Source organism: Sinohyriopsis cumingii, chromosome 3, assembly GCF_028554795.1.
Source record: "Sinohyriopsis cumingii isolate HCF-2022 chromosome 3, ASM2855479v2, whole genome shotgun sequence".
NCBI lineage: Eukaryota > Metazoa > Mollusca > Bivalvia > Unionida > Unionidae > Sinohyriopsis > Sinohyriopsis cumingii.
The window spans coordinates 148,357,451-148,385,234 of NC_142963.1; the positions used below are offsets into that span (position 1 = coordinate 148,357,451).

General features: G+C 33.7%; 1 protein-coding gene across 2 annotated transcripts in view; it reads right to left on the minus strand.

The window, feature by feature from the left end:
• Positions 1 to 3,678: 3,678 nt before the first annotated feature.
• LOC149804114 (uncharacterized) overlaps positions 3,679 to 27,784 on the minus strand; it is a 48,452-nt gene continuing 24,346 nt past the window's right edge. The window contains exons 2-12 of one of the 2 annotated variants that reach the window (XM_089954078.1): positions 25,866 to 26,004; positions 25,429 to 25,497; positions 23,979 to 24,307; positions 21,731 to 21,865; positions 17,578 to 17,778; positions 15,638 to 15,750; positions 13,798 to 14,029; positions 10,734 to 10,950; positions 8,729 to 9,437; positions 6,223 to 6,517; positions 3,679 to 5,316 (exon numbers count right to left, since the gene is read on the minus strand). In XM_089954078.1, coding sequence (XP_089810204.1) covers positions 4,912 to 5,316; positions 6,223 to 6,517; positions 8,729 to 9,437; positions 10,734 to 10,950; positions 13,798 to 14,029; positions 15,638 to 15,750; positions 17,578 to 17,778; positions 21,731 to 21,865; positions 23,979 to 24,307; positions 25,429 to 25,497; positions 25,866 to 26,004 — 2,844 coding nt within the window. In that variant the 3' untranslated portion in view covers positions 3,679 to 4,911. The remainder of the gene's footprint in view (positions 5,317 to 6,222; positions 6,518 to 8,728; positions 9,438 to 10,733; positions 10,951 to 13,797; positions 14,030 to 15,637; positions 15,751 to 17,577; positions 17,779 to 21,730; positions 21,866 to 23,978; positions 24,308 to 25,428; positions 25,498 to 25,865; positions 26,005 to 27,784) is intronic. The other variant, XM_089954079.1, reaches the window with a different exon arrangement.

Here is a 27,784-nt window from a genome sequence, read left to right on the forward strand (position 1 = left end):
AGAAAGCGATGCTAAAAGAGTATACAGGCAACAGTGTCTTGGAAATTAACATTAATATAAAAGGTGTATGTAATTACCGAAGCGTCAAACGTGGGTCACAGTGGCATACTTTATGGAATAATAGCGTTCAAAAGTATGTACTATATCATATTGACTTAAAGACTAACAGGAGTGCATTTGCTTATGTCAATGCCAAAGGTGTTCTATAAAGTATCTGTAAGGAGTGGGTCCCTTAAGGAAGTGAGAGCATAACTGAAGTGGCTGTATTGCAACTTGCAAACAGTTTTTCTTCGAGAGGGAAGATCATGGAATTATTCAAACATACAATGAACTGCATTTGCAGGTGCTGAACATGGCGTACAGGAGTAGAATACAAATATATTTAGAACAGTTTTGTGAAGAATTATAGAAGGAGGGAAAGAAGCAGGTCGCCAGTGCAGGTTTGGATTCTAGCCATGTGCAAACATGGAAACAATATAATTAAATAACTATGATGAAATATTCAAAACCTCCTCCCAATTCAATTTACCTCTAGGCACGTAAAATATACTTGAACGAACCTCATTATACGACACATTGTGGAGTGATCAATTGTGGGAAATATTGTTTACACCCAATCAAATAAAGGATTAAAACGTAGACTTTCGAGATTTCGTCCTACGTCGTGTACAACAAGACTTATCATAGAAAGTTGCTATTCAAAACGTATAAGATAATTGCAATATATCCATATCAGTTAATAAATCGTTGGAGTTACTGTTTAACATGTAGAAAGGAACAAAATACTTTATTTTTAATTGATTACCAACTGTATCATGTCGACGCAAAACAGATAAGCAAATAATTGAGTTATATTACCTGTTAGTGGTAGTCATTTTGAGATATTGAGATTGTGGAGATATAAACCACACAATCAAGCATTTTAGATAGCTTACATGTTGTAGTCTTCTTTAGCAAGGACAAACACGTATTGAATACAGTGTTTGTAGAAAACCATAGTGTTCCAGACGAAACCAAATAACAAACTATGGACTCTTTGAATTGAAACAAAACTAACTTCTAATCATACTTGGGTTCCCTTCTCGTTTCAAGGTAACGCCGTGTCAGTAAGCATTTACCTTATTTAGTAAATACCTTTGATCACCATACAAAGTCAATGTTACATTTTTTATTTTGATAATTGACATCATTTTCTGGCAATTTTCGTTATGTTCAAAAACACGGATATGGGTACATCTCTAATTGAAATTCTTCTTGATCTCGCATTTCCTTATTCCTTTGCAAGCTTTCCCTTAGCCTTCCTAGGTCGTACCTACATAGAGTTTTGACTTTAACTCACTAGTTCATCTTTGAAACCACTGAGTATCTTAATTTCATTTGTGGTAATCGAAGCATGTTTCCTTTTAGAAAGTCACGCCTATTATAGAACGCAAGTATATATATATATATATATATATATATATATATATATATATATATATATATATATATATATATATATATATATATATATATATATATATATATATTTATATACAATAATAATAATAATAATAATAATAATAATAATAATAATATAATAACTTGAATTTCTTTTTGGTCGCCGTAATTCGTTTTTCTATTGTTGTAATAAAATTCTTACTTCGAACATTTGGATATCTCTAACACAGTAAATCTGCCTAAGATTGGTATGGACATCATGGTTTTGTAATGTTTTAGTCTGTCAAAAAGACCATATAGTCATCTGTTATCGTAGTTCCTTCTGGCAAATGACATGTTTTGGCCATTGGAAAATTGTATTCTGATCTGTTCATTGCTTCATTACTTTCGTCTTTCTCAGGTTCTCAACGTGCTTTCCAAAGAGTGAATTATGCACAAGTTCTTTTCGAATTCATTTATAAATTTTGCCTCTAAAGGTCTTATTTAATTGTTTGTAGGATTTCAACCAAAGTTGTTCTTTAAACAAAATAACTCTTTTGAAGCTTTAAACCGAATTGCAAGTAAAGCTTTAAGTTTCTGTGCTACATCATACACTTGCTTTTGCAATATGTACACTAGTTTGGGTTCATTAGGTATTTTACCACTATCAAGGTCAATCAAACATTCAGTTAAAACTTGTATAAAATCAATAGAGTCCTTACAAAAGCACAAAAAAAAAAATATTGCCGGGAATTAATTTCTCAGGAGTAGCTAGTTGTCTACCCTGAAAATCATAAAATCATTTCTTTCAAGAGGGAAATTTGTGTCAATTCGAATTAGATTCTTTAGAGGAATTATGTAGTCCTTGAATTATTCATACAAATATAGTGCGATCGCCATGTTTACTTTTAATATGCAGCGCTGGCATCATCGTTTAGATCCTTAGCCAGCCTTAGCCATTTCTCTATCCATGAACAATGAACAGCAATATATATATATATATATACAAATGTAATTGGGCTTTTTCACACATGATTACTAACAACCTTTCATGAAATCATTAAATATTAATTTCTTGCTAAATTAAATATATTTCTCATCGATATTCGGTGTCATTTTCAAGTCTTCAGCAGGATCACTTTACATGAACCTTGATGAATCGATTATTGTTATTCCCAAATACACTGTGAATGAAATGAGGCATGAGTGTATGCACACTTGTAGTTTGGATTATAGCCTTTGTCATCAGGACCTATATACATTCTACTCAAGTGATCATGGCCACGCACTTTAATATATTTTACTTCTTCGTTGTAAATGGAACATGTTTTTATTGAGATAAAATGTATTTAATTCTCATAAGTGAACATCGTCTGTTTTACATTTCGTTACCTTAATTCCCGTACATAGTTTAAGCGAGTTTACCCAATAAGTCGTAAAAAGACCAGAATACTTCTCCGACTGGCATTGTGTTGTATTTCTACCTATAAAGATAAAGTCGAAGTTGAAAACCAGGTTGTGTGGAAAAATATTTTCTCCCATATATTTATGACATCCTACGTCATCTTTCTCTCCCCCCCCCCCCATCTCTCATTTGAATATATTTTATTAACATAAACCCTGATGACGTTGTGAGGGGCCTTGCAAGAAAATATGTAATTTTCCTTGTTGGCTAAAGATGTTTACACAGTAGTATTCACTGGAACGAAAGTTAAAGGGTCAACAGTCAATTTGTCATACTTTTGCTCCGCATGCTGAAGCGCTGACTAGAGTGAATCATTTTTAGTACCCTAGAAGTTTTAGTTCTGTCCACATCTATAACAAAAATGTATTCCACATTGGAGATTGAGCTTTGCCCTTATATATTCTTCTTCTTGCAGAATACCTGGTCAATATCGTTTAGCCTAATTTTGTGTGCACAAGAGGGCGATGTAGACGAATCGACTTTGATTTCGGACAGCGACATTGTGTCATTGCATCCCTTTTCGTAACAGTATTGCATTTCAAAACCAGAAAGTAATCAGTGGTTAGTAGACATCCATGTTCATCCTATTAGAAAATTTGATTACAATGTCATTATAGATCTTTCGTATGGAATCTAAGAAACGCAGTTTTACTTGAACAAAAACGTTGTTCACATTCTAAATGTATTTTAAAAGCAACTGCCAAAGTAACCAGTAAAAGAAACTAGCTAAACTCTTTTAACAAATATTTGAAGAAACAGAAAAACAGTTGAATTACTTGTACAATAATAACCAATTAATCTTATTGTTGTTTATTTTAAATTGCAGATATTATTTGTGCTGCCGATATGCTTCCAATATTAGTATTACTTATATAAACCTTAAGGCAAATGCATCTGATTCAATTTTTACGAAGCATCAGCACCAATAGAATACTTTAGTAGAGTAAGTAATATGTATTTAACAAAGCCAAGTTCACTATATGTGCCAGATAACAACAATTTCAGAAAGTCGAGCAAATGTTACGAGTCTATGCTTTTAAAATAAGCAACAGAAAAGAGGCAAAGGCAACAAGCTTTGTAAAATTCAAAAACAAAATTCCTTTGAATACAATGTGAAAATGTAAAAAAGAACCTACGGTATGGCGAATTCAAACCCAAATAAGTATAGAATAGACACAAGTGCTAATAATAAAAGTTTTGAATAAAATTTAGTGGAAATCCAAATTGAATCCGACGCTGAAGGTGTTGATATGCCCTTGGTGGCCCGTTGTCTCGTGTTGTAGCACAGACAGTGTTTTGTTGAATCACAGTAATATAATTCCAGGTTTGAATACACTACAAATCCCAATGGATATCTCTGTCCAAGAATCTTATTTTTATGAGCACTCTGTATTTCCAGATAAATATCACTTGAATTGATTAATTTGAAGAAATAAGTTCCAGTCCAAAATAAACTGCTGGACTCAACAATAACACAATGGATTCTGCTAGATTTTAATCATGCATGAATAGTTCTTTCTAGTAACAAGATTTTTTTATAGTAATCTACTTGACCACAGGTCACAATTAGCATTTTCCAATACAAATTATTACCTAATTTAAAATCTCTACCTGGAAGGTACTAAGTATCTGCAAGATAAAATGTTACTGGTACTAAATTATAATATAGAACCTGGACTATGTCAGCTATGCCAGACGAATCCCAATAACCCTGGCCCAGACCCAAATAAACTTGTTTACTTCTATTAATAATAATCCTAATAGTAATATCCATACACACAGAGGATATTTTAGTGATGTATTGGTTCTTCTTGGAATAAACAAAATCAATAATTCAAACATAGCAGAAAATAACTTTGATTTTGGACAAGGTTAAGTCCAACACACAATGTTGCATTACAAAAGCATATCATGAAATAAAGATCAAAACAACTAACTCACAAGCAATGCAAATTATATATATATCAGAGAACTTCAATATTTTCTATTCATTGGGTTGTGGATCGAATACCGGACCTTCTCAAGACTTATTTTGTACTCAAAATATCTTTGAAAAAATATATGAGATCCTGCAATTCAGGCCGGTGTTTCGGCTCATATGCCCACGCTGCATTGATGCGATCAACCCAGTCATCTGGCGGAGTGGAAAGGCCATCCATCATTAATGAGGGCCTCAAGCCATTTTGAACATTCTCCTCAAACGATCCAACCACTTTTGTTAGTATGTGGTCCGCTGCATCGATTCCATACCACATCTCCCAAAGAATAATACCAAGAGAATATATATCGGCTCTGTGGTCATAGTTCCGCTCAGATTGGAGAAGCACTTCCGGTGCCATGTATGCGGGAGAACCAGTCACAGTATGTGCTATAAATTCTTCTGATTTGGTGAGCCCTACGTCGCTTAGTTTTACAACGTTGTTCTGATCAACCTGAGAATAAAATGTGGTTATATTAATTTTTCATACCAATTAGTAAATTAAGCTCGCAAAATAGATAACCAGGAAACATAAGGTTTTACAAAGTGTACCAAAATAAAAAACAGATGGTATCCTGTATGCTAATGATAGTTCTTTCAAGTATGCTGAACAAATGCGATTCTATCGGGTTATCCAGCTGATAGAATATTTAATTCGTCAATAAATTATAAGTATTTGGGACGATAATAGATAAAGGATCGTTTAAATGGGTAGGCAAGGCGTATTCAGATTTTTGTTGGTACGAATGTTTTGGGTTTTGATTCTTCTATTGTTTTCCTGTTTTGTTCTTGCCAAAAAATATAGCTCGATCACCCATGTTAGCCTAATTGCTTTTATATGGCTTTCGCTGCCTCCTAAGTTTTTTCCCATAAAGAACATATATTCTATATGTTAAAGCAAACAGGTTTATGTCTGTTTCTGTGACTCCCTATGTATGTACTCTCTGAAGCACATGCTTAACGCATCAGTCGCTGAACCCTCCGTGCATTCCAGAAATTCAGATGTTTGATTTATATCACGGTTACTAGCAAGACTTAGAGAGCATCTAACCATTGTCAAAGAATGTAACAAGATACTCCAACGTGTAGTTTCATTAACATTTGGTAAAATTTAAACTTATAATTTTACGCATTGAAATAGAAAATATTAGGTACGACTCCTAATTTTTTAATTAAATCAACAACTAAAAAAATTATGCTTTGCTTAAGGAGTATAATATATTCATTTTACTTAAATCCAGATCGGTTATCGGCAAACCTAAGACAAGAGAAAGTTATTGTCTATGAAAGTCCCTTGCGTTAACTGCTTAAAATTGTTGAAAACGCTGAAACAAATATTTTAAGTCTATGCTATTCGTACCAAAATATTGTCTAATTTCAGGTCTCTGTGTACTAGCCCCTTTTCGTGTAGGTACTGAAGACCACTGCAAATCTGTACAGCATATTTTGCCAGAACCTTTTCGGCACATACTTGCTGGGATGACCCACAAGCCAGTTTGCCAGGATTCTCGCTTTCATCACTAACAAAAATGTCTTTCAATGTCTCCTTACATATCTCCATGATCATTATCCACTGTAATCGTTTCTTATATGCAGGATTCTTGTATCTATATGTTGCACCGTAATACTTTATAATATTTTCATGCTCCACAGTTCTGGGGAAAAAAATTAATACAGCTAATTAGTTATGTTTTATATATGCATGCATGCAAATATGTATTTAGCGAGTAAAATGTTTGTTTTGAAGCACAACTGAATTGTTGTCACGTAGGAATTAAAAACATAAGTTATGAGATTCTTTGCTGAGAAATAATTTAATTCGGTATGGGAGGGGGATTCATATTAAGGTTAGTAAATTCTTTAGCAGACGATTGTAAAGACAACAGAGAATACTCTGCCAATCGGTGTCATTTTGTGCAGGTAATTGTGGGTACATTCTGCATCTTATTATGGATGAGGTCCTTGTTATTTTTAGAGATGGATCAATCATCGTATACCATATTACCATAACGAAGAAAATTACATACAGGGACTAGCACAGAATGATGGCAATCGGCAATGGATTTTGTCTTTGCAATGACCATCATCTGCTGCAGATCGTACGTTTAAGAGAAATGGAAATCCCATTATCCGGACATGTTTAATAAAGACTAGTGCTGTTAAGGTATGTAATTATTATTATTATTGTTCAATTAATTAAGTACTCATATGTCATACAAAAGTCTGCAGCAGAGTTGATGCAATAAATCAGAGTGCCAGAAATACAATTCAGAAGTATACAGAAGTGTGCCACTAGCGGCATAATTCTAACGCACTTTTGGTGCACAGATTCTTGGTGATAAAAAGTGACAATTGTTAGACACCAGTCTGCTACATAATAGCCAGGACCTTTTGTATATTCTGATGTACCTTAACCAAAATTAGCCCGAGAACTAAACCAGGTAAATCTTACAAGTGTGACAGAATGAAGTCACACATATACCCTAGTGAAATATATTTGTCACTAAGATATCTTATTTTTTCATTTTAGATTATTTCATTGAAAAGATTGCATCCGTAGTGTTTGGATATAACAATATTTTCTTGGTCAAGAAATGATTGTATCCACAATGTTTGGACATAAAAATCTTATCATGGTCAAGAAAAGATTTAAAAGCAGTTGAAAATTTTCATGATTGTTGTCTCTTTTTTGGTAAATGAAGTTTAAAGTACTTATGCAAATTAACTGCGCTATAATCTTACAAAGTTTTCCTTGATTTTCGTAGAACAAAAGTATATGCTAAACATTTCATAATCCTTGCAGATATCAATGATTTTGATATATAGAGAATAATTGCTGGAAACCTTTGAAGCAATTTTTTAACAAGAACAATAAATAAATGGAAGTAATAAAGTTAGTGTATGACAGGTATATGCTGGAAAAAGAAATTTAATGCAGAAGAGTTATTTGATAGATGCTCAAATATCGTGTTGTATACGCCACAAAATATGTTTCGTACCACATTTAGTTGTAGTAACAGCTGACTATATTTACAAAGCAGGGTCATTTATGATTGCCGTGAAGATGACGTTTGATGAGTCGCTTTCATTCCAAGTTCCTCGTTGCATTATAAACTTATAGCCAGAAAATATAGCCCTTGTTTCAACTAAATACCCTGGTTTCTGGATTTGAAGTGGTTGTTAGATTAATGCTTTATTTTAATTTTTTGTTTATTCTTTTAGCATAAGTAGGAGTTGCAGTAGCTGTCCTTTATAATTAAAATGGCACTTATCAAAGGTATGCTCAATCGGGAATGGCGCGGGCCTAGCATCACTGTTATATCCAATCTTACAGTTTTATGATGTAAAATAGTAATTTCGTTATACTTCTATTTGTCACTTTGTATGTTAATGTTTGTCTTTGTCGATATGAAAAACTGTCAGGGAAACCAAACTCAGACATCACGTTACAGTATGCTGTTTCCTTAGAAACTGAATTTGTTCTCCTCGCATATTTTATGCCACTATCATTTAGCCATGTTTTGTTTACACTATTGTATTTGCAGGTGTCCGGATTACTGCATCTGCACGTGTCCGGATTAATGCATTTGCAGCTGCAGATCATTTTAGAGAACGTTGTTTTCTCTATTGATCGACCTTAGATGTATTGGCAGGTTCAGAGGAACAGCAAAGTTATAAAATATACTCTGACACTTTCAAATACTCCTTTTTGTGTTAATCGTTTTTAAGTAAAGATCTAACGCAGTGATGTGAGCATTAGTGTCAGTCATGTGCATTGTCTCGTCTTTGTTTAATCGAATTTATGCGGCAAAATGATGATTATAGTTATTCAACTCATACTAATTACTGAATTTGATTAATATTACCTCAAAACTCTGTCTTCAAGTAAGATAGACGTGATAGTACTCGTTTTCACTCGATCTCGGAAGACTTTCAGGGCAACTGGAATTAAAGATGACTCACTTCTGGCAGCGTCCTTTAAGTTTGCCACGTATACATCTGCGAATGAACCGCTTCCAATAGGAGCTGTGTCCGGGCTCCATTCTATGTCATTCGGTTTATAATCAAACTTCATAATGTTTTGAACGAAGAACAGATCAAGTCTCCCTTGCAAATGTGATCCTTTAGCCATCATCTTTGAATAAACATCAGTCAAAACTTCGTCATTTCGATCTTTTTGGAGAGTTTCAAACAGATTTCTGTCTGCTTTCATGAAATCGAGAATCATGTGAGCCATGGAATCTATCCCTTTCATCAATGGACACAGATAATTATGTATTCTTTTCCCAAGATCCTTTGCCCGAAAAATACTATCAACATACAAAGCAGTCGCTTCTTGCATCATGTTTTCTGGAGATCTCTTTTTGAAATGTTTCTTTAAGTCTTTGAGCTCCTTGCGTGTATGGTTATCTAAAATTCCGATTTCACTAATTGCACCTCCCAAACCCCTAACTGCTCTGACATGTTCGTCTTCTTTTTCGTAGCATCTCTTGAATAGCGTTTTTATAGGGATATGTTTCTTGATTGAATGATGCAAATCTGTGGCTACATCTTGTGCTCCGCCAAGCAGTGCACCTTGATAGGAAAAATACATAAATTAGAATCCTAACTTGAATGAAATCAACTTGAATTAAAGCAACTTCAAGTGCATGTACCACTCAACCGTTATTTCTCATAAAAGAGTATTACAAATAAAAATATTACCAGAAGACCCAGCATTAAACATATCCCTTTAGGAAATGTTAGTCCCTAAGATATTTGAAATAGATTGCATTTACATCTTTAAAAAAAAATGCAATTAAATTTAGAAATAATAAGCCCCAAACAACCTCACTGAAGTTCATTAACAATGCATTCGATCTATTTTCTTATCTTGAATACGTTTTTGTTCTATAGATCAAATGTTAACATCCTTTAGAATTATTCATGGCCGTCAACAAAACCATCATGTTCCTTTGAGGTTTGGAACTAGATAGACTCAGCTATTAGAAGTGATGCAGGCTTTATTCAAGAATCTTAAACCGTGTTTGAGGCATCGTTGAAATCAGTCTGCTTTAGCTTCCATGAATAACAAAGTATATATACTTGCTAAATTTAAACATTTGCATTAGAAGGTGTTTTGAACCTAAATTTTCAGATCCTTTTTTCAAAAATGCATCAACATACGCTTGAGCTCGGCCAGCTGTGCATAATCATTACCCTATCATAAATAATTAGAAGCTGAATGTGTATGAATTATATACAAAAATAAGTTAAGTGAAGAGGAACAATTCTTAACTCAGTCGTAATGTATGATCCCAATATTTGAATAAGCATAAGGCCATAACTGTCCCGAGCAACCTTTCACTAGTAGCGCCACGCACAATGCCACCTCAGATTGAAATTGCTTATGAAGCTTCTCAAAAAGCTGAGATTTGCGCATGGGAAAATTAGAAAAGATGAAAACAACTCTGAAGTTTTAAATTTGCAAACTCTGAACAATTTTATCTAAACAACTATGGACAACTGAATCTATTCCTAATATTTAATCAGTGACAACAGCTGAGTGTTCAGTAACAACCTCATTGTTACGAACCAGGCATTAACAAATATACAAAGAATCTCATATTGAGGATGAAAATATATGCAGTTGAGTAAAACAATGGTCTTTTCCTGTATTCTAAAACCATTTAACTTGGTTGCATAATCAGAAAAAAATATCATACTTATTAAATACAATATACTTCATGCATCTGTTAATGAATAACTATTGATATTAAAAAATATTTTTGAAATAAATTCATTGCAACTTTCAAATATCTTGCATGGCTCATTCTTAAGCACCAAACATTCGTCTGAGGATAAATTGCAGAAATACCAAACATGACCTACTTTGACATTTTGCAATCTGATCCTCCATCAACTGAAAATCTCTCTTGAAGCCATTGATGATGTTGTGCTTAAGTGTTCCTACGATGTTGTTTGTCTTTTCCCAAAGATTAATCTGGGCGCCTACTTTATCAGCAATCTTCTCAACAGCCTCACTGAGGAACCATTTGGGGTCTGTCTCTACAGGAACTTCGTTCGATTTCCAATCCATCAAATTCATCTGACAAGATTTAAAACTATTTGATTTCCTGTTGATTGTGCCAGTAATGCCAAATGTGAAACTGTTGTTTTTAATATGCAATATAAAAACATGCTGTGTGACACATCTAGTAGAAAATACAACTATTTAAACTAGGAGCAGCGAAGGCTAAATGGTTAGCATGCCGGACTAGCAACTAAAAGGGTGCGGGTTCGAATCCTGCAGACTGGGTCTGCTGGTGTGTCCTTGGACAAGGGACTTCAATCGCCTTTGCACGAGATATCACCTGTGTTTCTGTACAGTAAAACAGCAAAACTAATCTTACTACTTCCATGAGATTAATACAGTTTAACTCCTTTTCGTGGCACAAACACTGACATGGATTATTATTCTCAACGAATTCCTTTGCAATTAAATTAAAATAACCCTGCATTTTGCAATATAGTTAGCAAAGTCAACATATACAGTATTAGTCAACTTCTAATATTGCCACTCACTTTATGTAAAGATCATCAAGTCTTGTACTCTTTTATGAAAATCTAGCTATATATTCCGTTCTTAGAAAGGGAAAAGAAATAAAGAAAAAAGTTATAATTGTCATGTGTTGGTGGTGTTGCACAACGAGCGCCTCTAACCACGTGCTATTGTTGTATGAATATGTGCATTCACACGAATATGTTAATGAGGGCAATGGCGTGACTGGTCGACCCTAATTACACAATTTCTACGCATGAGAAAATAGAAACATAAAAAACCATTTGATATTATTACTGTATTATCGCCTTTATCAATGGATGTCATATGAAAATGAAAATAAGTAAATAATATCTTTCATAAAGTTAACCATTTGATATTATTACTGTCTTATCGCCTTTATCAATGGATGTCATATGAAAATGAAAATAAGTAAATAATATCTTTCATAAAGTTAACCATTTGATATTATTACTGTCTTATCGCCTTTATCAATGGATGTCATATGAAAATAACAATAAGTAAATAATATCATTCATAAAGTTAACCATTTGATATTATTACTGTATTATCGCCTTTATCAATGGATGTCATATGAAAATAACAATAAGTAAATAATATCATTCATAAAGTTAACCATTTGATATTATTACTGTATTATCGCCTTTATCAATGGATGTCATATGAAAATAACAATAAGTAAATAACATCTTTCATAAAGTTAACCATTTGATATTATTACTGTATTATCGCCTTTATCAATGGATGTCATATGAAAATAAAAATAAGTAAATAATATCTTTTATAAAGTTAATCATTTGATAATATTCCTGTATTATCGCCTTTATCAATGGATGTCATATGAAAATAACAATAAGTAAATAACATCTTTCATAAAGTTAACCATTTGATATTATTACTGTATTATCGCCTTTATCAATGGATGTCGTATGAAAATAACAATAAGTAAATAATATCTTTCATAAAGTTAACTTTAAATTTCATCAGTTCTAATTTGGAAAAAAATTATTTGGTAGGAAATGAAATTGTACGATTCCGTACAATATTGGGTTTAGTTCTAACGAAGTGTGTTATGACTGAAAAGATTTCTAATTCATGACTTTCTTTGAAATTTATATTTTCTGTCCCGGGAATATGGCCAGTGTTACTATTACTAGTGCAATGATATGCTGCATTGAAATTTTCATGTGGAATAGTGCGTGAAGTGATGAAAGAACCACTCTGATTGGTAAGTGCAGGAGTTTTCATTTGAAAGTGCACTCTTATGGTTGATTCAACCCGGGCATATTGGGGTGTTCTACAAGGTTTGAAGAAACCAGTTTGACATAACACATTACTGGTTGCGGTTTTTGCAGCCAGAGATGTGATTAGCATGTGTGTCTGGAACAGTGTTTACTGTAATAGTTCGTTCCACACATCATGGCGAACTTTATCCTGTATGTAGCACAGTAGATATTTAGGTCAATGTCATTAAATGTAGCTAAAAGTAATCAATTAGCTTCAAACGAAGTATTGAAAAAGAATTAGGTACAAGTATCTACGTTAATGACGCTAACCTGACAATTTTGTGAATTACAGATAGAATAAAATTCACCATGCTGTGTGGAACGAACTACAGTTTCTAGCATAATACCAAATAGCTCGAATTCGTGTGTGTCTGTCTCTATGAAGATGTTTCTTATTGTGTGTTATCAAAGTTGGAGAGACTATAAACTGCATTGTGGGTGAATTCATTTTTGTTATACATTTGTATTGTTGTTTTTGTTGTTTGATTTTAAAACAACTCCGTGAAGCACAGCAGATGTCAATAAGGGTTTCTTCTTTCTGAAAGTAGTTCATATCGCGTGGACACCATCACTGTGACAACCCGACAGATGAGAAACCGGAAGTTAGCAAAACAGCTAGATTTATCTGTCGCATGGGTGAGAATAATAATTATTAGAACCGATTAATCGAATCAACAATCTAGTTATTTTAAGTAAGACAAGTATAACTTGATAGTTATCCCAAGCGAATAATCGCAACTTTGGATATGTTCCTGGACAAGAAGTACATTTTATGTATCTTCATCAAATTATACTTCGCTAAGCAATCCAGGCATTTTCTAGATGTAGCATATATATTTATTATTACCTTTGATCCTTGCTTTGATTGCTACCATTGTTTATATACCATCATTATGATATCAAATAGCACAGACATGAATTTTAAAAGTGACAATGTTAATAATGGTCTTTTTGGTGTTTGCAAACGTAACCCCTATTTGGCTAAAACGAATGATTACATACAAACCAACAATATTGAAATCCCCCTTATATTGTTATCTCAAATACAGTTTATACCCTTCACAATTGTGCAACAACTTTCTTTTACCTGAACTTCTTTCGACTGTAGAGTTTTCAGAACTCTTTTGCGGATATTTTCAGCCTCAGTTACCAGGCTGTTTCGAACTTTATCGATAGTGTTTGCGACATTCTGCTCAATTTTTCTCATCTGGGACTCAAGCTGCTGATATTGCTCCTGAATCTTTTCACTGTTCTTGGAAGCCATGACCGCAGACACCTTCAGGTTGTACAATGATCTCTTCAACACAACGGACAGCCATCTTAAATTGTACAAATTCAAATTAAGATCCACGAAACATAGCTTACAATATTTGTGCGAAAATGTGTTGGATTATTGTTGGTTTGTTCACCTTTTCCTCTTTATATGCTCACTGCCAAACCATCCATCAGCTTAATATAATATTGTTTTCAGTTATGTTTATCATATCATATAGGCATGTATGAGCATTTAACTGCACCTCTGCACAATAACTGCGCCGATTAGAAGTAGTTATGCAAAACTTAAAATAGAGAATTAAACAAAATCAAATCAATGAAAACATGAATTACAACCAGAAAAAAGGTAAAGATGTAAAAATTATTTGACAAAATAAAATATACTGGTTACATAATTCATGAAATTAATATATCATATTATACTTCACAAATAGTCCCATTAGTTTAACATTGTTGATATGGGTCAATCCCTAGTGTCATTGACCGGAGTTAAGTAAAAACATTCACCGGTTCCTTATTAGGTAAAATACGTGCCCGCGTTCGAAGAGCTACTTTTGTCTTCGTCGAAATAAAAATGGCAACGAACGACGACCGCGTCTAAAATTGTGACGTTTTCAATGTATTGTTAGAGATGAGTCCAGAAGAGATTGATTTATTTCTTCAACCGTTAGAGGAACAGAAAAAGGTGGAGACAAGAGATCTACATAGAAATCCAGGTCACGTGGAAAGTTTCATTGAAAATCTGATAAAGCACAAAACCAAAGCAGAACCATAATGAGATGTAAAAGATGTTCAGCAACATAATGAAACTAGTCTGAGATTCATGACGTTTGGTTGTGCTCTTTATACAATAGATATAGCTCTCATAAAAAATGAAATTTAAAAGCAAATATCTACTGTGGTCACCACCAAAATTAAAGGAACTATACATAAGTCTACTTCCTAAGACTTTAAAACTACATTCACGCTGAGCTTCTTCATGTTACAAAATGTGTTTCTGTGGACGCTGGTATAGCGTGCACTATTGTCGAGGTACGCCTCTCAGAAGGTATGCACTCTGGTCGAGGTCTACCTTTCGGGAGGTATACATGAGTCAGGCATGTGCATCGTTTATGCGACTGACACAATACCACCTAATCCCTGTAACCTGTTCTATATGAAGGAAGACATTCTCCATCCTTTATGTGATTGACACAATACATTCTAATCTTTATTTTTTCTGTATGAAGGATGACACTCTTCGTACTATATGCGGTCGACACAATACAATCTAATCTCTTTGATTTGATTCATATGAAGGATTCCACTCTTCAACAATGTGTGCGATGTTACGAAGTTTATTTGTGAAGGTTTCATTGAAAAGTTTACTTAAATATAAATAATATGTTAACTCCAGTATAAAAAGCCTGAACTCAAGTTCATATTTCAACCGATCAATCATCATAACAGAGATAACTATACATCTTGGTTAGCAAAGCACTTTGTTCACAATATTTTTCTTACAATTTAACTTGCAATCAGATCAGATCTTGAGCTGTTTTTAAAACATTATACCAACATTTAAAATGGGTAGTGAAGCAATGTCAATTTGTATTTGTGTTTGTAAATGTTTGCATACGATGTAGTATCCCACAATTACCTTTAATACCCACCTGCACTGAGTATATAACTTGCTTCTCAAACTTTCGGGAAGTAGTTTTTCTACTGCAAGGTTGAGATCGGTGTGATCAGCTGTTTGGGTTCTGAGGATTATCCCTGCAAGTGCCTATCAACAACATCAACAATAGATAAAGAAAGTGAGAACTTTCTATGGAAATGCACAGAACGTTCGATAGAAATGCATAAAACTTGTGATAGAAATGGATAGAACTTTCAATAGAAATGCAATCTTAATCTTGCTGTTTTCTTTTCTATCTTTAGCAGGTCACTTTTAAATCAGTGGCACACTGATTATATAGATTATTACGATATGAACTGAAGAAAAATAAGAAACTGAAACAACTTTACCATAAACTAACAAATTTACCACGCAATGCTAATAACTTTCAAGAACTTAATTTACCAAGATAAGTTATGCTATTGTTTTATCGTTTTATCTTTCACGGGCGGTTTGATTTCACCAAGGTGAAGTCCATCCATATATTCCTTACCTGAAGAACGACTATACAACAGTTTAGAAACGTTTAACAGGTAATGGGAAACTTTTCGCGACTTTAAAGAACTGTAAATTCTCGAAATTATATTATCCCTAAAGGCTGTACTAATAGATAGTAGACTCAAGTCCATCATGAAGTCACTGAAAGGTTACGACACGACTATGATGCTCTCTGTAAATCGCGAGATTTAGTTGCGGTAAAATATTAGCATTTTATATGAGCTTGTTGGACAACAAATTACAAGAAATTAAAACTTATATTCAGTTACGAAAAATAGAACGACAACACAGCGTGACGAGAAATCAACGCCATCTACAAGATTTGTTAAAGCAATTATATCGCGGTAGTGTTATGCTTCGAGGTTTTGATCGAAAGATGTCAAGATAACTGTTTAGCGGAATGATGAACACCAACTATAATAATAATAATAATAATAATAATAATAATAATAATAATGATATAGTGTTGTGAGATATGCGCACTATTTACTAATTGTGTTCAAATTCGAATGTATGGCAAGTTATATACTTTGTTTTCTTGGTTGATTTTTAACGGCATTGTCAAGACATTATTAAGAAATGAGAATGAAGCTCCTTTCGCAAGGATACACGGAGCCAGTCGATGGCTGGCCTGGGCGAGTATCGAACCTGGAATGTTTGAATCATGAGCAGAACTTATTACTTATTAGTTAAATATATAGCGTGTACATCTGACTATTGTATGTTGTTGAGTATACTGAATATGTCTTTTCTCAAAGAAATAAAGAAAGGTCATGCCACTTTATTCTCTTTCATGAAATTGAAACAAGGGTAAGTTTTAGAATTTAATTCCGATTCACCGATGCATTATTTTCTTTATTAGCATGATGTCACAAACGCAAATGTTGTTCTTTTAATCCATACAGGACACAAATTCTGTCCCCGAAGACGAATCCGAGTTTTCAAATTGTTCCAGTGTGTTCTAGGCAAAGTTTAAGCTTCAAAAGCTTTACACGGTTGGTATTGGTACTGACTAATTCTCTGCATCGATTGATTCTAACCAAACAATCTCAGTTTAATTCGTTCCCTCGCATTTTTGATGCCTTGGGTAGACCCATAATGTTCAAGAGGTGTATTTTTCGGAGCTTTGAATAATACTTTACAAGTCAGACTGGACAAAGGACATAGTTGTGCATCTCTTTGCACATATATTCTATGCAGGTCGTGCGAAACAACTCCCAAAGAAAGACATAAAAATACAAATGAACAAAAGGAACAGAATCACAAGCTGGGAGTGACTGGATAATATAAGAAAACTTATTTCCTGATCAAAGGATGCAAACAATAAATATACCTAATTACATTTCAGCATAACCAGTAAATATAGATGAAGCGACCTACATGAATATCGGCAGCCAGTTTCAACATTATTCTGAGCAAAAATATTTTACGGGTTACCTGCTTTATAGATAGAAAGCATAACTGATCCTCTTTTAGCTCCGGATAAAACAGCGTCAGCTTGCTTCTTATGTTTTCTTTAAGTATGGGTCTGTCTTTCTCTTCAGTCAGATCCCACTTGTTTGTGACAAAAAGAGTAGAGTCCGGATCGAAGCCGTCTTCACCTGCCGAATGTATCACGGTCCTCACAAAATTCTGCAACTGTTTAAAAACGGGTATTATATTAAAGAAGGAAATTTCTAAGTTAAAAATTTAAAAGATCGATGGGTTTTTGTGAGGTTTTTAAAAGGTTGGTATCAAGCCCCATAATCACGAAACTCTTCAACTTTGACATACCTTCAAATTTAACATTGTTTAATAATGTGAGAACGAATTTACATTTAAATCCTAAAATCTATTTACAACAAGAATGTTACTATATATATTCTGTGTGATCTATAGAAACAAACGTTGAGCAACAGTAGACACTAAATTTGGGGATGTTTGAGAATACAAGCTCACATGCTTAAAAAATATTTTTAGACCTGCTAAATTCCAAAATACACGTTAGAAAGGTGTAGGTTTAGGAACTGTAAGAAAGAAACTGCACAAAACCATGCTGAATTTGCAAGAGAAAAAGAGCAATTATTTGATAAGTGGTGCTCAGACAAATGGTTGGTCAAGACTACGATAATCTCATACAACTCATATTGGTTTAAGAGCTCAAGAATTGTATCGATAGAGACGCCAAGACCTACCTTGATGAACAAAAGGTCGAAACTTTTGAAAATGATGCTCGAACAGCTGATGACTATTACGTGACTCATGAAGTTTCATATGTCATCTCAGCAGTTCGTTGGTAACTAAAACAACAACAACAATAACAAAAATCTAAATCTTTAACGAGTACTTGCAAATATCATTCTGGCACAACTTTATGGAATCAATTTTCTGAAAAGACTTTTCTTCACCTCTTCCTACTCGAACCTATTGGAGAATCATAAAATGGTTCTATATCACTTATCAGTGATTCTGCTAACCTTATCCCTATTTCAATTTAAGGCGACACATGAACTTCACAAAGCTTTAATTACCAGGTATTTTGCCTTTTTCTGAGACGTCTTCTTCTACCGAAACTATTCTTATTCAGGGAGAAGTGTGGAGATTTGTTACTGTTTTCTCCATTATGAACATTAGTCATCAGAACTAGTCTCAGGACTCGTGACAGTCTATACCCATCGAGGGTATTCATTTACTACTTGGCAATGACATAGCTGGAGATACGGTTGTGGTTAATCCACTTGTAAATGAAAAGCCTTGTTTGGATCAGAAAGTCGATCTTATAGAAAAGAAATCCCTACTGTATATCCAACTTGTGCAGTTGCTAGACCTAAGGCCGTGAAAGCTCTTGAGAATGGTGTTGATCAGGAAATTATTAATTTTGCTGACACATTTATTGACGAGGCTTTTGATGAGGCCACCTTTGCTCCTGGTATGTATCCATCAAGAGGTACGGATCACTGTGATCCTCTTCTCATTACTCATTCTCTTTATGTTAGTCAAGGTAACAAAATAATCATTCATTGTTAAAAAAGAGCAAGCTCCTGAGACCTCTGTTTCAGAGGACGATTAGCTAAACTGAAGCCGTACAAGTACCGGTTTGTTATTTTGTTAAAACTGCTATCCTTACGAGAATATGGAGACCATATGAGGTACCCGCTGGTGATAAGTGGTCGGTGAGCTATGAAATTAGTGTTCTTTTCTCGCATAGACAGGAAATTCTTAGTCTAAGTCATCAAACATGTATGGCTTGTCATTTAAAGGCAAGCAAGACTTATCAGAAGATCTTGAATTATTTTTATTAGCCGAAAATTACAAGTGTTATTTCTAAATAGTGTAGATCTTGTCACACTTTTAAAATGGTAGGAAAACCATATCAGAAGATACCGAAGGCTCATCTGCAACCTATTCCTGCATTTGACGAACCATTTTACAAAATAATGGTAGACTATATCGGTTACTTAACAAAGACCAAGTCAGACAACCAATATATCATGACAATAATGCTTGCATCCACAAGATTCCCAGAAGCTATTATTTAGAGAAATATTAAAACTAAAATCAATAGTAAAAGCATTAACAAATTTATTTTTTTTACACAATTTGCCCTTCCATAATCTACCCAATCTGAATAGGGATCAAATTTTATGTCTGGAATGTTCCAGCAAGTTATCTATCAATTAGGCCTCCAGCAAATTAAGTATTCTGCCTATCACCCTGAATGTCAAGGGGATTTAAAACTATTTCATCAAATTAACTCTGGCAAATATATTTCGGTCATATTGCTTTGATCACGGAAAAAAGTTGGACGAAGGTGTTCATTTATTGTTGTTTGCTATTTATGAAACCAGTTCAAGAATCTTTATCTCTTTGTCATGCTTTTGGACATTTTGTCCGTGGAGCAATGAATGTATTAAAAGAGAAAATTCTTTCACCTGAAGATTAAGAAAATCATCTTCTTGATCATGTTTCTAATAACAACCACAAGTTGTCGAAGGCATGTAAAGTAGCAAGCACTTTACTCTGTTCAGTCAAAACTGAAATTAAAATATCACAAAAATGCAAACCAAAGGAGTTTTCTTCGTCTTGATAAATTTCTGACTCTCTCTATATATATTTAACTTCTGTTTTAAAGAACGTTTTTATTGTATAAATCTTTCTTGTTCTTTATGAGAAGATGTGTTAGGTATATTTAATTTGCATTGTTTGTTTGTTTTTGTTCAATGATTATATGTTAAATGTATTTATATTTTGTAACTGACCAAAATCAAAGTAATAATCTACCTGACCAGTGACATTTATTTTGTAAGCAACATAATGCATAGCTATTATTTCGCTTTGATTATATATTATATAGTCGGGGTATTATTAATTTGAAACATGTTTACTTCAGTTTTAGTGAAAGTTAAGTCCTGATACAAACCTTTAAATGTTTATAAACGATTTTGTCCATTCAGTTAGCAGAATATATCTAGAAAATGGTAATTGCGACCTGGGTCAAGTGGAGTTATATAAATTTTCTTACTTGAGGATCTTTCATCCTTTCTTTAACATCCGAAGCTGATCTAGTCTGATTGTTGTGTTCATTTGTTAATTTGGGTGGATTTATTTATTTATAACATTCACTGGAATTCACAATAATATTCTTGGACTATAGCATTAATTGGGAGTTATAGTTAATTCAGTCAAGGATGTTTTGGATGTTTGGATTATATTATAGTGATACATCAAAGGACCTTTTGCACAGGCCATTGGCACAATAGCATATTCGAGACTATAGGCTATTCAACACATTCAATATTGAAATTTATTTGGAGCACCAATGGAATTCATCTGGAACGTTATGCAGTTGGACTTGTAATATAACTTTTAGTGAAAATTTTGGATTTAATTCACAATACTGTACGTTCTTTTGAAATTTTCATTTTGTATTCTAAGGCAATAACTTATTGCTTGAATTTTAAAAACTTTTGCTCTTTTCTGTTACTTAGTTTAAGACCACAGAGTGGTAACACTATTTGCTTATTACTCATGAAATTTAACCTTCACTGTTCTGCTGGTAACGAATGTGGTCTTTTTTACCGGTTACAGTGGCTGTAATGCTTGACAAATGTGATCCTTTTAGATAGAACTTTCAAGCATTGCGTGTCTCGAAATGCTTCCATCCACCAACAAGAAGCATCTTTCTTCTACTGATAGGACTTGAATATAAACATCATGTACAGAAAATAACAGGTACATGACAATTACCCACTTTCCTAGGCAATACAAATTTGTATCCTCCATGTTCACTCCAACTCGAGAAAAATAAGTATTGGCTGCATTCAAGCAAACATCTTATGTTTTTTGTTGTTTTTTTTTTCAGTTAAACACCACAATCACACGGAAATAATTTTATGATCTTCAAACAGACTTACTTTGATACATACTTGATTGCTTATATTTCTGCTGAAGAAATCAAGACCATGGGACAGTATTGTATCGATACAAAGAGCAATCAGAGCGACCACTCCGGATATAGAAAGTATTACTTTTGTGCAATCTGAATTTGGCCACTTCATGACTGTTCTACCGAATTTAAAAAAGCCACACTCCTTTTACATGTACCTCTTACCCTTTCTTTCTGGACGCCGCTTGTGCTATTGATTACGTAGATGAATCCGAACGACTTTTCCAAGTAACTTGAAACGTGTTGAGACAATCTCTCCATTCCATCAAGACCTGGAGTATCAACTATAACTATTCCTTCCTGAAATATTAATGTAGCTAATCATATAACGTATAATGTGAAGGGCTACAACAGACATGCGCAGCCTACGAAACGCAGCCTGACTTTGCCAGCATCATAGGATGTGGCTTTCAATATCCATTATCCGGGCCACGACCAGGAGGAAGTTGAACATGACCAGTCGACAGGCTTGCGACAAGTGCGTATTCTACGAAAATTATATCTTTTCCATGTCTTATGATCTTACGGCTATAACATCATTTATTTCTTATATTTTCTTGCTTATTTTCTTTAACGCGTATGTGTGCTACTTGAACGAAATAAATCTTTATTGTCCATGTTTTGAACTCTTGACAATTTTAATCAGTGAATTATTATTTTTTTTAATTATACTTGTGTTCGATCATTTACAACCACATTTATATTATAACGTAATGAAAAATTCCCCCACCCAAATAAAAATTTTAAAACGTGGCGTTATATCCAGGCCATTGTCTCTTAAAAGCTTGGTAGAAGGTATGTTTGAGTTCCCTATTCAGGTTTTTATATAGACTAATTCAAATTAAATTTTTAAAATCGGTAAAGAACTGACAATATTGCAAACTACTGAACAGGAGACATGGAATATAATATGTTCTCTATTCTTACGTGTTGTTCCTTAAGATCGTTCTAGTAATACATAGGAGCCAATTGTGAAAACCTTCGAGCCAGAGAAGGCACAATTACAGAGCAAACACAAGAATAGCGAAATCTTGTACATTCTGGATGTTTCCTAAATCATTAAATCTGCCTTACATCAGATTATTTTCTCAGCGAAAAGAATATAAATAGTCCATATACGTAAGGAAGGTCCAATTTATTTCAACAGACGATTAGTATTATATTAAATATTTACAAACTGAAGCATACCTTAGGAACACGTGTGCCAATAAAATGTTGAAATTGCACAATTTATCCTTAGGAATGGGTCTTAAGAATGTGAACTTACAACAACCAAGTCAACAGTGTTCCTCATCTAGTATAAAGCGACCAGTTAGCAAAGAAAGAAGCTTAATTCTGCACAATTCATCTAATTAGGCTTAATAATGATTTGGAACAACTGCTAGTAAAACATGTAAAAAAGAATCTGTCCTAGTGTATTTTCGAGAAAAAAGTATGTTTGTCACCCATTGTTGAGGCTGTCCAACATTTAACAGAAAGAATTATAAAATAAATGTTCATGTAACCATTCTAACTTCATAATTTAACCTCGAAGACTTTATTTCTTATCTTAGAATCGGGGCTTTCGTAGCTACTTTTTGAGGACGATCTAATTCCGATCACAAATACATCATTTATACCTGCCATAGTAGAATTTTACGAAAATAATACCCAAAAAATTATTGAAATCGATTCTTTAACTTTTGTCCATGATAGCAGATTGTAATGATCATTTGTAAATAATATATTACATAACTAATTTTCGTCCACGATTGTAGATTATATTGTATAATAATGGTCATTTGTAAGCAACACGTTTGCTTCTTTGATCTGAGTCCAGAACAATGGTTTTTCTCTTGGAAAAAAAACAGGGTCTCCAAGATGTTTGTCAGGCGAATTCGCTAAACCTTACCTAAACAGATTAGACCATGTGTACATTTGGAAAATTTTCCGTTAAGATGATGGAGTTTTCTTAGAAAATCTTGTTGCAAAAAAAGATCAAGTGGGGCTGTATATAAGGGTGCTTACATCTCAATTATTCTTTCCCATCTTGATATCAGCCTTTGTGGAATCTATTTCAGTTGTAGTCAGTTATAAGATTAAGAGGATTAGTTTAATTTAATTATTCACTGACTTCGACTTAAACACTGTCTTGGGATTGTTGTGAATTTTTTCAAGGACATTCTGGACTATATCATTCTGATACATCAAGACTTTTCACATGCACACACACACTTATATATATATATATATATATATATATATATATATATATATATATATATATATATATATATATATATATATATATATATATATATAATGAAAAGAAAGAAAAAATATTCAGCAACTTCGTTTATACATTTGCAATATTCAGCTGTTCAAAAGAAAAAGCAAGATAAAAGAATTGATCGCCGAGTTAAGAGCCACTTGCCTCTAACACTGAGAAGGGCCAATTCAGTTCCACTTTGGAATAGGGAGAATTGCCATTTGCATCCGTTTCCTGAAGTACCTGATGGAGTTCTTCGATACCTTTTCCATCTTTGTCACCAAGGTCAATAATACGGGGAAGTAACCTGTGGACCTTTTTATCTAAATTGACTTCATCATGTTTCTTCCTGTAGTGGGCAACAGCCTCCTTGACTCCTTGTTTGTCCGTCCGTATCTCACAGATCGTAGCGGTACAGGACCACTCCCTGGTTGGCAGGAGGTCTACCCCTAAAATTAGATTGATGAGGCTGCTTTTCCCAGCATTTGGCTCGCCTGAATTAAAATAGGAAATGCAGATACGTGTAGTTTTAGAAATGCGAATAGATCTTAGAATCATCAATATTTACCAGAAAGAGCTAGTACAATTGAATAGAAAGGTATAATCATGTGTGCACTCAGAAACGTAGGATACTAATTCAATACGAAGAAGACTGTAACAATAAGTTAATGTTTCGGGATAGGATAAGATACATCTATTTTGTACGACATAGTTGATCAAAGTCGCTGAATTTTTAAGTCTGCCTCATTCCACCCGTCTCCACCTATCGTCCTTTCCAAACAATTAAATCTCTCGTCTTGGACGACGTACGTAAAGTTTCGAGCAAAATAAATAATGACGAATTTTCTTTGTGCTTTTACATGATGATTTGGTCCGAAAAGTATTACAATTTTATAGAGTTTCATAAATATAGTATATCGAATAAAATGTAGCTCATAAATAGAGTACTTTTCACACCTGGAGAGAAGGTTTTCATTTTTCTGCACAATTTTAAATTATTATGACTAATCTCAACAAACACAACTGTGTAGCAGTCAAAGATTAATTATTCATACTATACCTAATTTATGAGGTTTGTAGACAAAACTATCGGATAGCATCTATGAATATGTTCAATATTCCTACCACAAGATATGTGTGAAATTGTTACCGACATCATTAGGGCAGATTATACTGATCATTACGTCATGAACACACTCACTCTCTCTCTCTCTCTCTCTCTCTCTCTCTCACATACACACACACACACATACACACGCACAAACACAGGGTCTTCCTAATGATCACATTTAACACAAAGGAAAGAAAGTGTGTGAGTCAAAGAGGTTTGCAAATTAGCTTAGCAACTAAAATAGAATGTGAAATTTCACAAGGTCACCCTATGCATAACTGTTATTAATCCTATTAAATACCAGCTATAATATTTAATCCATGATAATCCCTTATGATATTATAGATATAATCCTTGACAAAATAACCTACAATCCATTTGTAACAACTATTTTGTTGCTGTTTCTAATCATTTTATCGTCGTTTAATTCTGTTTATGTGTGGATAGTGATAGATAGGACACATACATTGACAAAACCTAGTTTCCGTCCCAAATTAAACTTACCTGCCACTAGAATTGTGCATTCATTCGTCTCCAGATTCTTCTTCTTCTTTACAAACATACTTTCTATATCTAAAATGGAAAAGTAATGATAGCACTATTATAAGAGGATTATGTGAGTATTTAGTTTCTTAAAACTCAAATTAAACACAGAGAAACAGACTCTGAGATACAGACGAACAAATGGACGCATTTGGAGACATATATAATGTACGAATCGCTTGTGGAGTAGGAGACAGAAAGAGAGACAGGCAGATAGAGACGGTGAGAAAGACAGACAAAATGACAGACAGACTATTTATTATACGACCCTCAGAGCGAATGTATCAGACATGATGTATATTATTCACATTATGTCACGATACAGGACATATTTGTTTAGAAATGTATCTGAAATAATTTACAGTATAGTTAGAATTATGGAGCACTTATTTACTCACCGGGAAAGACTTGATTTAGATCGAGTTGTAAATGTTTGGGTAACTCCATGTAGAAGTCTTGGGCCTCAGAATACATGGAGATAAGCTTTTCTCTGTTCTTGGTGTCTTGTATGACAGCTTTAGCGAGTCCTTTTGGAAACTGTGGGAAATAATCGGGTCGGATGTTATCACTCTGAATACATGTTCCTAAATATAACCAAATACTTGCGTTGCTTGAATAAATTACTGAAAGTTAACCATATTTTGCATTCAGGCCATCACTCATGTTTAGACTTTTTTCAATGCTGCATCTGTTAGCTTTACAAAGGAACGCTTTTGATGTTTCTTCTTCCTTCGTTTATCGTTTTGAGTTATTTTAAATCATTGTCATGCGACTGCGTTATCCTGGCACAAATTATATAGGTCACCTTTACAAGAAACAATGGTCATGTTAAGTTTCACTTCTCGAATACATATTGTATTGCATTAGCATGGCTACACTGGTTACATATTATATTCCTTTCTTCCTAAACACGCCTTTCAAACGAATAAATTAAACTCAAATTTTGACACATTCTAAAAGGAATTAGCTATTACTTGATTGCAATGCAAATATTTGGGGAAAGAAAATAAGTTTTGTTCTATGCGACTGATAGCCAGAATACTGAGTCTTTCTCTAAATAAAACTTTAGCTTCAGGCATTACATTTCGTTTTAGAGACATCGAAATATTATTATTATCATTATTATTATTATTATTATTATAGAAATGAAGTTTATATGTAATAAATTACTATATGTTGTGCATTTCTATTCAATGACACCAATTATGCTCATCATTGTATATAAAAATAGTATTATTGCATTTCACAGGAGAAGGCTATACCATCGTGAATATGTCCATGAGTCCATGTTCTGATATATGTTCATATTAATTACTTTGGCTTAATGAGTTGTCTTAAGTGCTATAAAATTAGCAGCTTTTCAATTCTTATGTATTCCCTTATGTAGAAGTGACAAGAACACTGCGATAGATGAGCATGTTCTTTAAGTCAGCATTTCCCATAGAAGGACATCATATCCACTCTAAAAATATGACCATCTTCATGTGGATCTTCCGTTTGCAATATAACTGGAGAAGACAGTGAACGTCGTGCTGTGTGCAGATTTTGACAATACATGGAAATTAACATTTTGAGAGAAGTGATCCAAAGATATTAGAAGAAAACACGAAGAACCAATTGAGATCGACGATGGTGATATTTTGGTCAATAACACGAATAAGACAAAAAGATGGTCATGAAGTCAATATGGCCTTGGCCGAAAGAATTACCGGTCAGGCAAGAGAGCAATGGTATTGATGTCAAATTCTTTGTCAGAAACCACACAATAAAGATATGATGATGCTTTCAGAAGAAAAATTGGAAGAGTATCTGGAAAAGGCATGTACTACCATCTCAGATAAGAACGTTTTCATAAAGAGGTATAAAGACTGGTCTGACAATTCCTTGCATTCATTGACATCTCTGGATACGAAACGTATCGAAGATCTCTTGTAACAGAGTATATGGACTACCCTTGTTTATCGACTTGCTTAACAAAAATGTTCAAGGTGTAAACTAGTGACTTATATTTACCTGTAAAAAAGAGCATTGAATTCCTTTAGAAACTATCATTAAATCAAGAAAAAAGAACGGATACCTAGGAACATTATAACTTTCTACCTCACATTTAATACACAGATTATTGGAATCCTGTGATGTGTGCTAAAGATGCACTTCAACGAAAACCTAACGGTGTTTAAGCCTATGTCATCATTAAGACGATATTCATCGTCCAATACCCATTTGGTAGCCACCTTCTGCCAACCGATCACAATGCGGGTCGTTTTGATTCTTATATATTACCACCTCTAGAAGACGACATCCTTCACCTTTTGAG